The following is a 14,452-nucleotide window of genomic DNA, read 5'->3' on the forward strand; positions in this document are numbered from 1 at the left end:
GAAGCCGCGGAGAATCACTCATGATTTTTTGACGTTGGTAGTGCGATCTTTCACTGTTATAGTTTTGCACTACAGAATATTATAGATCCTGTAACACATTTTCTTATGGTTTTTAATCACAAATATTATGTTCAAATTAAGATTTATCAATATTGTAGGTTCCAAAAAGCATAATTTATAAAGATATTACAGAATTTAACATTTCATATAAATAAATTGAGGTAATAAAAACTTTATTTTTTATAAAGTTTAAGTCAAATTTTACAATAAGAAATGAATGCATATATTTTAATGATTACATATAATATGTACAAATATTTGCAGTACATATTCTACATATTCTTCGATGTTTGAAAATTGTTTTATTTGCATAATTATGTACATATATATAATATTATTTAGTGTAGTTTACCACTTTGATCACATCGTACAGGATCTTTAAGAATCTGAATAAGTAAACATCTTTTTATGTATTTATTAACATAATTCTGTAAACATTGCAGACGTTAATTCGTAGGTGGCCCTAACGCAACACCACGAATTCTTGATCAATTGACAGATCCTTTGTAGTCTTGGAATGTTCATGTTTGAGAAATGTTTTTGGTGTCATGTTTCAGGTTTGGTGTCCCGTTGGGCTCCTTTCTGTGGTCCTGTTTTGGGGATGCGTTCATTGAGTGCCGCCCTTTCTTGATGATTTTGTTTTTTCATATTTGTTTTACGGATTATACGAATAAGTAAAATCTCTTTTTTATGAATTCAATAAATAATTTTATTAACATTTAAAGATGTAATTTGTAATCAATTGACAGTGTTTCTGAAATGATTTGTTGATCATAAGAGCTATGGGAACAGTATTTATAAAATGCTTTAAACCAGCCAAAATAGTCTGAATTATGCATTCTGTTTTTGCTTAAGTCCAAAGAGTTCTTGAACTTTATAATTTATCATGTTTAAAACCAGACCAAAGAGTTTCCGTAAACCAGTCTATTTTTTAATTAATTGTTGTTTGTTTTTAAATTTTATTTTAATAACTCTCCACACTAATGGGGTTCAATCAAGCGGAATCAGATATCTCAATATCTTCGAAAAGAGATCAATCGGAAGAATTAAAAACAGCAAAGTTACGACTCGGTTTAATTGAGTCTGTACATGTGGGATAATGAAAAAGTGCAACATTCCTCACGCCCGCTAGCACCGGCTTGAACGGTACTCAATTTTCAATACTTAAAGTGCTGGAGTCAATGATTTCGAAGAACCAGAAAAATATAACAACAGTGAAGTACTCAAGTCTCAAACAAACAAAAAATTGTCAAAAATTATCTTAAAATGGGGAGGTCCTCCGAAAGGCGTAAGAGTTTCTGAAATAAGTAAAGCACTGTGTTTTTAATTTAAGAATTTTGAGTTATGGAAACTATAATTTCCTTTATATGTCAAGTAAGAAGAGTTTCTGGAAGTTTAAAATGATGTTTGAGGCCATGGAAAATGTTTCTAGAAATACTTATTTTATTTCAGAATCCCAAAAGGATTCTGAAAATGTTAATTATGATTACTATCTAACCTGAAGAGTGAGTTGCTGAAATAATGTGTCAAGACCCTTTGATATGTTTATTATGTTCATTCTTCATTTCAGAAAGCTTTTAACTCTGTTTTTGTTTATTCTGCAAGTTGAGAAGTAGAAATAGTTTCTGAAATCATCAAGAGATGAAGAAATGAAAGAATATAATCAGAGGAAGGCTTTCATGACCCTTCGTAAACAAAGAACTATATAATAACATGAAAAAATTTATTATCTGTGGCGAAAATATATAATCAATATATCATCATTACTATTTACTATCATTTACTATTACATCATCATTTGTTTTTTATCTTTCTATAAACGCAGTGAGTGCTAATAATATGGCAAAATATGGAAAGAAAAAATTAAATCGCTTAACTAAAACTTGAATAATGAACAACAAAAGCAAACATTTTAGGGCATGTTTTCAATGTCATTCCGAACTTTAAGCACATTTTTCACTAGAGTACTGCCAAATTTATTTGGTACGGTATTGTCTAGCACCTTGTTGCGCGGGGTGTCATTTGTAGTTCCCCAGTCTCTATAATGATGAAGAAAAGCTACTTCTGGTGGCACGACCTTCGTGTACACACCTGGCACTTCGTGTATCATTAAATGTGAAACATTTGCAGTTTTTGCTATATATTTTGAGCGGCTTCTTGGCGCAAATAGCTTCCGTTCATGTTGTAACTTCTGGAGAGTTACTAATTGAAGTTTGTCCACAAATGATTTGTTTTGTATATCAATACCTGAATTGTCCCACTCTTTTTTAAAGAACGTGTTTCTGAATAAATATGCGTTAAAGTTTTGTTTAACTTGTTGAATAATGTCTGACCATGACTGTGATTTATTATCATGTGGTATTATGAATTCATCTAGATCGAGGTTTACAATAAATTCCGAGATGCCCTTATTTCTGTACAAACAATCATGTAAAGCGGCAACTTGACCAAAATAATGAATTTCTGGTTTATTACTAGACCTTCGCAATGTATCAACTTTAACCGGTAAATTCCATGGCACTACTTTAACAATTCCTCGTTTGGAGTAATATTCTAGAACATTTTGAACGTTACTTCCGGAAGAGTAATTGTAAACAATAAATTGTTCTGCGCCGAGAATTCTATTCAATTCTATCCATTCTATGATTTCATAATAACGATTATATCGAAAATTTAATGGCGTTAAACAAACAGTGAACATTCTATGTGTGCTCCGACGTTTGTCATATTCAGTATTGACAATTTGGAGTTCCAGCAAATGTTCAGGTTTCCTGCATTTTTCTTGCACTATGGACACATGTGTGGGCAATTCATAACCAGTTGATGTTGAAAGTAAGCATTGAAATAAAATAGGTGTGTATCTGAAATAGAGAGAACGAAATAATGCTAGAATAGTCGGTAGAAAGATAACCTGTATTACGTTATATGTTAATTGTCAATTATATTACCATATCTGTGAAAATGTTTATATAGTTGTATTTATATAGATTTCTTACAGGTTATATGATCAAGTATGTAAGGTTGTTAACTTTTATAACCAGAGTCGCTATGCTAGGGTTATATTGCAAACACTCATTTATACAGCGTGGCGCCGTTATATGTCGCAACGCCGCTAAATGTCACACTTGCCGTTAAATGTCGCACCATTGCCGCTAAATGTCGCAACCACCGCTAAATGTCGCAAAATCGTCAGCCGTTAAATGTCGCAACTGTAACGTTAAATGTCGCAAGATTTATCCTTACCGTTAAATGTCGCAACACTACCGTTAATGTCGCAATATCTAAATTCATGTACAAAAACTGGTATTATGTCAATATTAAGGTTATGTTAGTGAACTGGGGACCTGCTTTCTCTCAGATATGAAATGATTTGCTGTTATGTCTAAAATATTGGTTGAAATTAAAGTAATCTTTGTCGGTATTATAAATTAACGACCATGATTTATGCCAAAGGGCCCCTTTTGGTGATAAAACGCATTTGTATACTTTTTTCGTTTCGCAACCCAGATGTCAAGGGTTCAAGCAAGAGGATTGTCCAAGAAAGATTCAAATAAAATTCAATTTTAGACCAGTATTTTTATACTGCGTGTCGGCTTTTCATCTACAAGCATGTTTTATAGACCTGTATTATAGGTATTATACTATCTAGGCATCACGATTGGATTAGATTTATAAATTTCATTGATGAAAACAAATCTGATTAGTTTTTCGCTCTTTTCTTTTTTCTTTTCTTTCATTGCCTGTAAAGAAAAGAATTATTAGGACCAGTTTAATATTTTGCTTTTCATGACCAGTTTAATATGCTTTTAAATTTCTCAACCTAAATCATCGGAGAATGGCAGACACTTTACTTATTGGTCTTACCTGGCGGGCTGATGATTACACAAGATGATACTTACATGTTAAAAATAATATCATTTGATTCTAATTACCTTGCAATTATTGGTTTGTATTTAAATAGCAACAAGCGATATTACAGGAAATTAACCAAATTCAATCGCATTTTTTGGTAGTTTAAGCACGAATTTCAGTAGCAGTTCAATGTAAAAAACCTTGTTATAAAAGGTTCTGAAGTAGTTAGAAAATCTCCATTGTTATATCAAGCATCACATTTCTGATAGTTTGATGCCGTTTGAATAAATGCAAGACTTTAGCGATATGTAGTCTCAAATGTGTTTCAGAAAGGTATTGCGTGATATAGTGATAAGTAAAGGTATATCTAGACTTTGATATCGCCTGAATTCCTCGCATGGTAGGTAAAATGATAGGTCATTTACCTATGCCAGACGTAGGTAAACTAGTGTATATTACGTAGCAAATCTAAATCACATATTTTATATTATTATAATAAACACTATTTGGAAACATTGAAGTTCATTAATCACAAACATCTGTAATGCCTGACATTGATATCATTTTGAGCCATTTGGTTATAAGGTATATAGCTTGAGTTCAAGCATGGACAAGAATGTAGATGGTCACGGAGTTTTAAATCATATTCCGTTGCGTTATTCAGTATGAATAGCGGCTAGCCGTGGCATAATAATAACTCCTGCAGAAAGGAAATGGAAGTGATCTCATGTTTTTTTGATGGTGGCAAAGGCAATTAATTCAAACACAATTATACACAAACGCAGACTCACGCATTCACAAGCGTATTATGAACCGCAGATGACCGAATTATAATTATTAATTGTTTTATTTGGGTCTTGATCTTATCACACATTGAATGTGCGTAATAAGATTAAAATGAGACTTCTGTTTAAAAAATGGGTCAAAAGTTGCATTTGTATATCAAATATCATGATGGTGTGATGTTACGAATTGATGCCGTAAATTTAACTAAGTCGGTAAAAAGAAAGTGGATGAGCAACAGACCTGAAATCAAATCCCACCTTATAGGGCTACGTGTCAATGATGTGTGCCAAATATCAAGAAGCTGTGATAAGTAGTTGCTGAGAAAACTGTTACAAAAATTTCCTACCATTGACCATTGATGTCGAAAATTTTAATAAGTCGATAAACATGAAGTAAATGAGCAACATACCTGAAATCGAATCCAACGGTATGGGACTATGTGTCAATGTTGTATGCCAAATATCAAGAGGCTGTAATAAGTGGTTGCTTAGAAAACTGTAATGAAAAGTTTTTCCTCACCTGCCCGCCGCCCGACATTCATCATATTGCACCTGTGCAACCCGGCCAATAATCAAGTTAGATGTGGTATGGTCGAGTGATTATTTCGCCAGACTAATAATCTAAAGATTGCTGGCCGCGTTGGTTTAAACCCAGTCAGTGGCAAGTTGTTTTTACCGTTAGTAAATAATTTAACAATCATTGCTTAGTACTGGCTGATTCCAGTTACAGTGTTTTATTACGCTTCAAGCTTTCCAAAACAACAGAACTAAAATAAATTTGTATAACCTAAATATAATCAAATTGATATTTAGATTGTAGAACGCTAGTACTTTCAGCAATATATACAAAACGAGCAGTCTGATACAAATAGATTATTGTCGGAATTTACGTCAGGGACAAATTGTGACTTTTCAGTCTTATTGGTGAAGAAAGACCTCAGGTGCCTCTCCGTACATTATTTCAGGCACGAAAGGGAACCTGAATAAAACCAGCGACCTGGAGTATCTTCCTAATATAAAAGAATACTAAGTATGTTTGCGAGATTCGAACCCGCAACGGTCAGGGGCAAGTAGGCGGACACAAGTACGCTAAGTAATATACTTAACAGATGGTTTTTATATGCACATAACACGTACTTGCATACTTTTATTTAATCAATCGCTTTTACTGTTTAATTTCACTCAAAAGGGACATTTAAAAAGCATACATGTATTTCGTCGTGAATCAGCAGATTCGGGACATTCCTTAAGGTCCCAAAGTTACTAAAGATATACAACCATTTACTCTATGATTATTGTAATATTATACCACTAGCAAGCTTAATTTTATCATGAATATAAATCTTGCGACATTTAACGGTAGTGTTGCGACATTTAACGGTAAGGGAAAATCGTGCGACATGTAACGTTACAGTTGCGACATTTAATGGTAGTCAATTTTGCGACATTTAGCGTCGGTTGCGACATTTAGCAGCAATGGTGCGACATTTAGCGGCAAGTGCGACATTTAGCAGCATTGCAATATTTAACGGCGCCACACACATATATATAACTGTCAAAATCTTCCTTACGAATTAATAGCACAGCAAAATTGCTTTACTTGATAAAATGAAAATTACTTGAAATATTTACAGCAGTCGTGTATATGAATTATATAAACGTCGAATTATACAATATATTTTAGAGAAAAATATTATAACAAGTGATGTCATTTACAGTCGTAAATATTGTTAGCACGTATAAATTAGTACGTTAGTCTTAATCACTTCCATATTTTACCCTTATTCTATTTTGAATGTGTCATTTTGACATTTTTATGAAAGCCAAAGAAATGCCCCGGTACTTCAGTATATAATAGCACCACCATTTTGAGAGAGTATTAGTAGTTGGAAATAATTGCAAAAATACTCCAGTACAATACCAGTAATACATGTCTGATCATTTTATATGTACTACCGATAAAGTATCAAACTTTCTACATTTGTCAAACATTACTGTTTTTAAACTCAAATTATAAAAATTTGAAGGATCGATCAAACGAACGAACGGATGAATTAATAAATGGTGAATGAATGAACAATAGTTTGATACCTTAAACCATGCCCCTCCGGCACGGTAATGATCTCAGCTCGCTTAATCTGCATTTCCATCTTTTGTTGCGTTTGATTTTGATACCAAATCTGACAGTAGTATGGTTTAATGTTCATAGCTTTAATTCCAATTATAACAATATTCTGTTTATCAACAAGATACGCTGAAAACACAAACGCCGATCTATGTTTGTCTACTTTACTCCAACTTTCCTTCCGAGCTAATAAAACCGCGAACAAAACCGAACCACAACCACTAGCACTATACGAAATGGTCTTATTTAATTTCCAAATACCGAATTTTTGATGCTCTAGCATTTTGTCCAAATGTTCCTTTCTTTTAGTATCCTGCCGACTTAATGTTAATGTTTTAATCATATTTTCAGATTTATATTTAGATACGTTGCTTAAATTATTCAGATAAAATAAATACAAGAAGAACACTATAACAAAACATCCTGGTATTGTTTTTGAGTACTTTCTCAATCTTAACTTCATCTTTCTCTTTTTCAATATTTTACACATCTGTAGCTCGTTTTCTCTCTTTGTATTAAAGCTATTAACAACTCATTTATCTTTACAGAGACAAACTGATACTACGGGGACATATTTCATGCCTCTTGTTCTAGAATTATTTTCTCTGTCATTTTACATCAAACATATATATAGCGCATACCACAACGTTATTATAGACCATAAGAATCTATTAGTGTATATAAATAATTAAGTGGCGTCCTGGAATAGCCTAAGGTTACTTAACAATAAAAGTCATAAATAAATCTTCCGCTTATAAATTCAGCTGCTAAAGTGATAGCACACTTTCTCTTCGTTGTCAATTATTCATGCATGTACTGAAACTATTGATCACAAATCTTTTAGGTGTCGCTTTCACTGTCGGATAATTCAATTTTGGAATTGGAAATCTCACAGTAGATCCGAGAGTAATGACATCAGGCGACAACATTGTCTACTTTTATCAAATGTGGCCCAAACAATATTTTGTCTCACTTATTCCATTGAGATGAATATAATTACAAGGAATTAAGAGTTTGAATACTGACAGTTCTTTTCCTAAACAGTTCGGCAAAACATCGAAATGGAGGTATTAAGAAGTGTTAAATGTTAAGAAATAAATCCAGGCAGCTATCATCTTACTTTTCGCCGATATAGATCGATCATATATCCTGTACTATTTATTATTTACTATGTCAACCATTCTGGTTATCTTTATGACAATATCTAAATTTTACTCAGGGAAACGAGTCTGAAATGAGGGTTTGGATATACATTTTGTAGTCTGATTTTGCAAAAATGGCGGTAAATTTAAGACTCTTTTAAATTTAAGTTAACATTTCCCATACATCTTGTAAATGTTACTTTGTTTCTTATATGATTAAATAAAAATGTATGAACAGTTGTTAAGTGATTCGAGACCGGCTTAACACTGAAAATGAAAATATTGCCTACTGTTTAAAAAGAAAAAAATATATGAATTCGTGGTCGTGCTTTTGATCAGCAAAACCAACAAATATATATAAACGCTCTGTTTGGCATTAGGTATCTTTGTTGAACGGACCTAAGATATTCACTACCATATCTGGTAAAGTTCTTGAATAAAGTCATTTGCTATTAATGTTTATTTCTATCTTTTGTTTAAGCAATGTACATTCTGAAGTAAGCGTAAGTACAAAAATTTAAAAGAACAAGAAGTTAATTAAAAATACATGACCAAAGAGAATAATATAGAAAATAGGTAAAGCTAAAAAAGGTGAACGGTTAATTTTTGCTGTTATTTCACTGTTCCACAGATCTTGTCACAACGATTCGATAATATGACTTTGATGGAACATATATTACCATGTTATATAAAAGACATAATGTACACACGGAGCACGCAAAACTTCGCTTTTGTAAATTCCGTTAAAACGTTGATATGCGGTGCCTTAGGTGGACCAGTCAAAATTATCGGTCTCCACAGTTTAAATGTGACCATTAATTATTGAGAAAAAAAGCGGCCAATACCTGTGTAAAATAAATTAATAAATACATAAAGAAACACACAAACAATCAAACGTGATTTGTATTATCAACATATGTTCAATAACACATGCTGCAGACCTCATTTAATAATTTTTATCATCATAAATATCTCTTAGTATAGTATACATTTCAATAATTCAGTGATATGTATTTAGACAGCTCCGATGATCGATAAATATATATATATTCTTTATTTTCTCGGACACAAATATTGTCGTTATAGTTTTACAATCGCTCGAAAACACTGGGTATCAATAAGGAGGAGTGTTCATACAATAACATTCAAGTTTATTACAATTGTGTTTTTTTTTTGTTAAGAAATGCAATTTCATATACAGAGACTGTGTTCGATACTAATGTATATATGGGGAATAGCGCTCTTTATGTACATCGCAAAGTTTTACAACAATAACAAATTTAAAACTAATTTCGGGAAACATTTAACAGATATTGAACAGACTGCCAATCCGTATGACGCTAAATTTTTAATATCTGATCGTACAAATGATAATGTAGACCAGACACCTAACGCTAGTTATGGAACTTCGGGAAAACTTGATGACATAACAAGAAGCAAATACCTCGCTAGACAAATACATAAAGCCAAACATATAGAACAATTTGAAGCAAAGAATGAAGGAGGTTTATGCAACTTAACAATACTTCATGCTGATTTAGAAACAGGAACAAACACCTGGCAGCAAGTTGACATGAAAAAATCCATGTATGTGTTTTCTGCATATTATACTCAATCTAAGGTTTACATTATTGGAGTAAAACCCCGAAAATCAGTTCGAGTGATTTGTCAGCTGTGGTCATGGGATGTGAATGAGGATTTAACTGTTACACAAGAAACAATGGCAACAGTAACTTCTATGCCGGATGGATCTAATCAAAAGTTTGTATCAAAGAGTTTATTGACTTATATATATGGTTCAGTTAACGGAGCACTATTTATTTCTTTATCAATGTGGTTAAATATAAAAGTCTAAATAATTATGCTTTACATTTTATACAAAGGTTTTGTTATTGGATCTGACCATACAACTTTACTATGTGTGAAACATTTTAGATATCCTGACGTTTAATCTGTACATCCCTTCCTAAAGGTCAAAATTGAGATTATACTTACTTATAATTTTTCGAGACTTATTCTATTTGTAAAACTTTTAACAAACAAGTTTTAGAATCTGTCGTAGAGAAATATTCTGTGTAATAATATATATAATATAGAAACTTAATTAGGCCATGATGTAACTGGTTAAATAGAAGATCCTATTACAATATTTCCAGCTTGTTGTTGGGAACAAAAATCTTATAGACACATTATCTTTAACTGTATCCCAGGTTTCATATAGACAGTTAATTCAAAAACTCAAGCTTTGTACCGCAACATAAATGTCATTAACGTACTGAGCCAAGTTGCCAAACACTTGTCATATCTGTAAATCAGTAGGCATGAAATTTACAACTTGTCAATGGAAAAGAAAAGAAAAATAATTTAGCATCATTTTACCCTTTATGAGGATAATAAATTATCATCATCCATATTTTTTTCAACAATATTAAATAGTTGTTGTGCTTCTTTTGGACGTTTCTGATGTTTCACATATTCTGTGGCAGGACTGAAATGTCAATATCGACTTTTGTATAGTTTGGTCATCTGTATTTACAAAATTTCGATAATTCTAAATTTTGAAAGAAATGTTATGATAATTGTTGTTCTATCTATTAATATTCTAATGCCTTAAGCAAGAACGTTAATTTGCTACTCTATACATTGCTGAAACAGACTTGTACTGGACTCTGTTTATTTTGTCATATGTCTACATAATCAGTTTGTCCTAGGATCACTTATTGTATCAGGATCTTGATTTAATTCTTATTGTTTTATAAAACTTACATTGATGGTAGTTTCTTGAATTAAATGGTACATTAACAAAGTTTAAAAAGATGGTGATTTGCACAAAGGCTATAAGGGGTGATATTGACAAGTAACAAATGCAAAAATAATCGGATCAATTCTATGATCAGGATCGATATTAAGAATGCCCAAATCTTCTGAAATCTACGAAAAATACCAAAATAGGTTAGAGTATGCAAATATAGCCCATACTGTGGTAGTAACGCAGTAGAGCAATATGGTAAATAAATACGTCAGTGTCAGTCATAACTACATATAACATGTATTTTTTTCTTGAATAGTGAATATTTTTATGTTCCTTAAAGTGTTAGTGCATTTTCGTCAGGGTTGATTATCTTAAAATATTTGGCGTATCCGGAGGCATGTAGCTTTAATAGCGGGATAAATAAAAATAAAATAAGCGAACACTAATTTCCTTGCAGGTTAGATAGTATTATTCTGAAACTATTTAATCAAACAGTTTTCATACTGAATGGTAGCTTGAAACGTGTTGGGGCTATCTTCATTGCTTTCTCTTTCAGTTAATTCAAATTGAAATGCGCAACTTGCTGGACATCGAAAGATTGGCTCTTTAGATAGTTTAGTGTTCTTTTAGAAGAATAAATAACATTTTTTGAAAATTAGAAAAGGCAAAGTGATAAATAGAACAACACAAGTGTGCAATACTACAATAATTTAAAGGCTCGTCCCGAAAATAATTAAAAGACCCTTGCCTTCTTTTAGAACATTGTCTTATGTATTAAAAATGTATAGTTTTAAACACTAGTATAGGATTCTTACTTATCTTTTCCACTTTATCGCAGAATAAATTACACCTTTTTCACTACTTTCATAAAGGTTTTAGTTAAATGCTTTGTATTTCATACCTACAATACTATATACATGTAGTTTTTATGTTCTAGATTTTTCATAATAACACATTAATAAAAGTATTTAACTCGTTGAATGTCAAAGAATATAGTTAAAACTTTGCACGTGTAATAGACAGAAAAATGAAAATAAAACCAAAGCAGTTTTGCATGTATAAATTTAAATTAGAATGTAAATTACAAATTTCATGTTTAAAGAATAAAAATGTCTCAAACATATGATTGATACTATTCTATGCATACAAATATCATGTTAAATTTCAGTACAGACTGAATAAGAAGTGCAAAATAGTTACAAGAAAGCGGCTACGTCGCCAAATAAAACCACAGTGATAAAACAGATATATGTTTTTTTTTCAGAATATCATATATGTATATCACAGATATCATATCACATTGATAATATGCGACAGTAAATAGCCTAATTTTCACACAATATGCGTTATATGGCTTTATGTTTTCCATGAAAACATTTTCCATGAAAACATGTATACTTTCAGATTTGCATCAACAATTTACAAATGTCCAATCAATCATCCAGACATACCTGCGTATGTATCCATTGTAACAGAGTCCTGTAATAGCCCTTTAAACCTGCTCCGAGTACACGATGTGGCAACAGTGCAATACAATGCACAGTTCACTGTATGTCTCTCTCCGCTGAACTTCCGGTATGGTCGTGCATATGAATTGGTAGAATGGATTGAGCTGAATAAAATTCTCGGATCAGATAAATTTGTAATTTACAATTATTCCAGCGCTATTAATGTAGCCCAAGTTCTAGATTATTATACCAAAAGGAACACGACAGAAGTGATACAATGGCAACTGCCAATGGGAGTTGATACATTTCCAAAAACAAATCAAACAGTAGAAATACCTTATTTTGGCCAGACAGCCGCTCTCAATGACTGTTTGTTCAGGAATAAGAAATCGTCTGAATATGTTGTTAACCTTGACGTAGACGAGTTTATAATTCCGCACTCTAAACATACAAATAATTGGAATGATATCATTAACCGACAAGCAAATGTTTCAGTGTATTTATTCAAGAATACATTCTTCAGAAAAGACTGGGAAAAATTGGATATTCCTTTTGATAGCAAGAAATTAGCCGATAAATTTCGGCTTGTAACATTACAAAGATTTCAACACGAAGCAAAGATATTTCCAGGAAAGTCAAGATCCAAATATATCGCGAAAACTGCAGATATTGACTACATGTTGGTACATGAAGTTCCACGTTCTCGTTGGGTGACTGTACCCACAGACGTTAGTTTATTACACCATTATCGAAATTGGGAGAACCCAAAGGACAAACTCAAGAGAGTTACTGACACAACTGTAATGGAAAAGTTTAGAACATCACTTACAAAAAATGTTCAAAAAGTATGGATGGACCTTTCACACGTTAAGATGGATATACCAATAACTTAAAATGATATAAATGTTAAATCGAGCAAAATAACAGTTTTACAAGGGCATGCTATGACACAATAATTTCTGTTACATGTAAAATATAAGTATTTGTACGAATGAATGCATTCATAGTTTAAAGGAATTCAACTGATCACTTCTAATCAACTAATATACAATCTTTTTATGTAGCTGATACGTTACGTCCTGTTTTCATTGATCAAAATTTAAGCTTGTCTCTGTAGCATCAAGTATTATTTTCAACTCCACCCGTCTCCGCTTGAGCGGTGCCCTACTGCAACATTTTATTGTCATTGAATGACGCAGGCGGTATCTGGTACAGAGTATATTTTAACCTTTCAAAATAGCTATCATTACAGGTGATAAATGTCCCGCAGAAAAGTAATTTGACTCAGAATGTTCAAGAAGTTTTTATCTCAAAGAAAAATAAAGGCAGATAATTACTAAACAACATCAGTCCGAATTTTTCCTTTGTTCTTACTTACCCATTATACCCAGTACACTTCAATTAGCATTTGATAACTGTATTGATATATAGCAGTACAGTTATTTCATTGATTCATATAGTAAAAGAATCGACTGCTATATAGCGGTTGAGTTTTTTTTTCGCACCTTGTATGTATCAGCGTAGTTTTTTTTCACAGAGGCTTTATTTATTTATTTATCTATTTATTTATTTCTATTTCAAAAAAGAGAACATTATGCCATTGCAATTAAACAGTTATAGTACATGAAACTCGTTAGTTACGAGGATATAACACTGGCTGGGTGACATCTCGAGATGTTTCTGCAAAAATTTGTCTCGGCCTTACGGTCTCGCCATTTCTTTAGTAGAAACATCCCTTGACTATTATTTATCAACGTATAGAATTTAAGTATGTAGTTTAAATACCTCACTTTTGAAAATGTCGGGAGTATTTATCAACTGATTTTAACCTTTTTCGTCGGAAACTGAAAATAAACTGGAAAAAAAACAGTAAAAGGAAACGAAAAATATTTCTGTTTTTCTTTGCTTTTTGAACTATAATGTCCATGTATTTTCGAAATTTTAGTTAATCAGCGATTGCTTGTATGATTTGATGTAACTGATAATTTTTTTCTGGTTGAGTTATTAAGACAGGAACTGCCAAAATAATGTTTTTGATTTCAAGTCTGTTTCTGGAAGAGGATTATACTGAGGAAACGATAGAAAACGACCTAAAACTCCAAATCCATCCAAATCATAACCAAAGCTTGGCTTCCATTTTTTTTTTATATAATTATAATATACCTGCCTGTCTAAGCTGGACAAAAAATTTATTATCTTACATAGCGGCTAAAAACCGTCAATTTTAACGCCATTTTAAAAAGAAGCAAGTATTGCTTTAAGCGCAAAGATATGATGATGATGATAAA

The 14,452-nt window shown here is 32.0% G+C and overlaps 1 protein-coding gene across 1 annotated transcript; it reads right to left on the reverse strand.

Annotated features, from left to right (window-relative positions):
• Nucleotides 1–1,074: 1,074 nt before the first annotated feature.
• On the reverse strand, nt 1,075–2,914 carry LOC132726015 (glycosyltransferase family 92 protein F13G3.3-like). Its single transcript, XM_060711259.1, has one exon. The coding sequence runs from the start codon at nt 2,759–2,761 to the stop codon at nt 1,973–1,975; it is 789 nt and encodes a 262-aa protein (XP_060567242.1). The 5' UTR covers nt 2,762–2,914; the 3' UTR covers nt 1,075–1,972.
• Nucleotides 2,915–14,452: the final 11,538 nt, after the last annotated feature.

The sequence above is a fragment of the Ruditapes philippinarum genome, unplaced genomic scaffold, assembly GCF_026571515.1.
Source record: "Ruditapes philippinarum isolate M1 unplaced genomic scaffold, ASM2657151v2 ctg79_1_1_1_1, whole genome shotgun sequence".
NCBI lineage: Eukaryota > Metazoa > Mollusca > Bivalvia > Venerida > Veneridae > Ruditapes > Ruditapes philippinarum.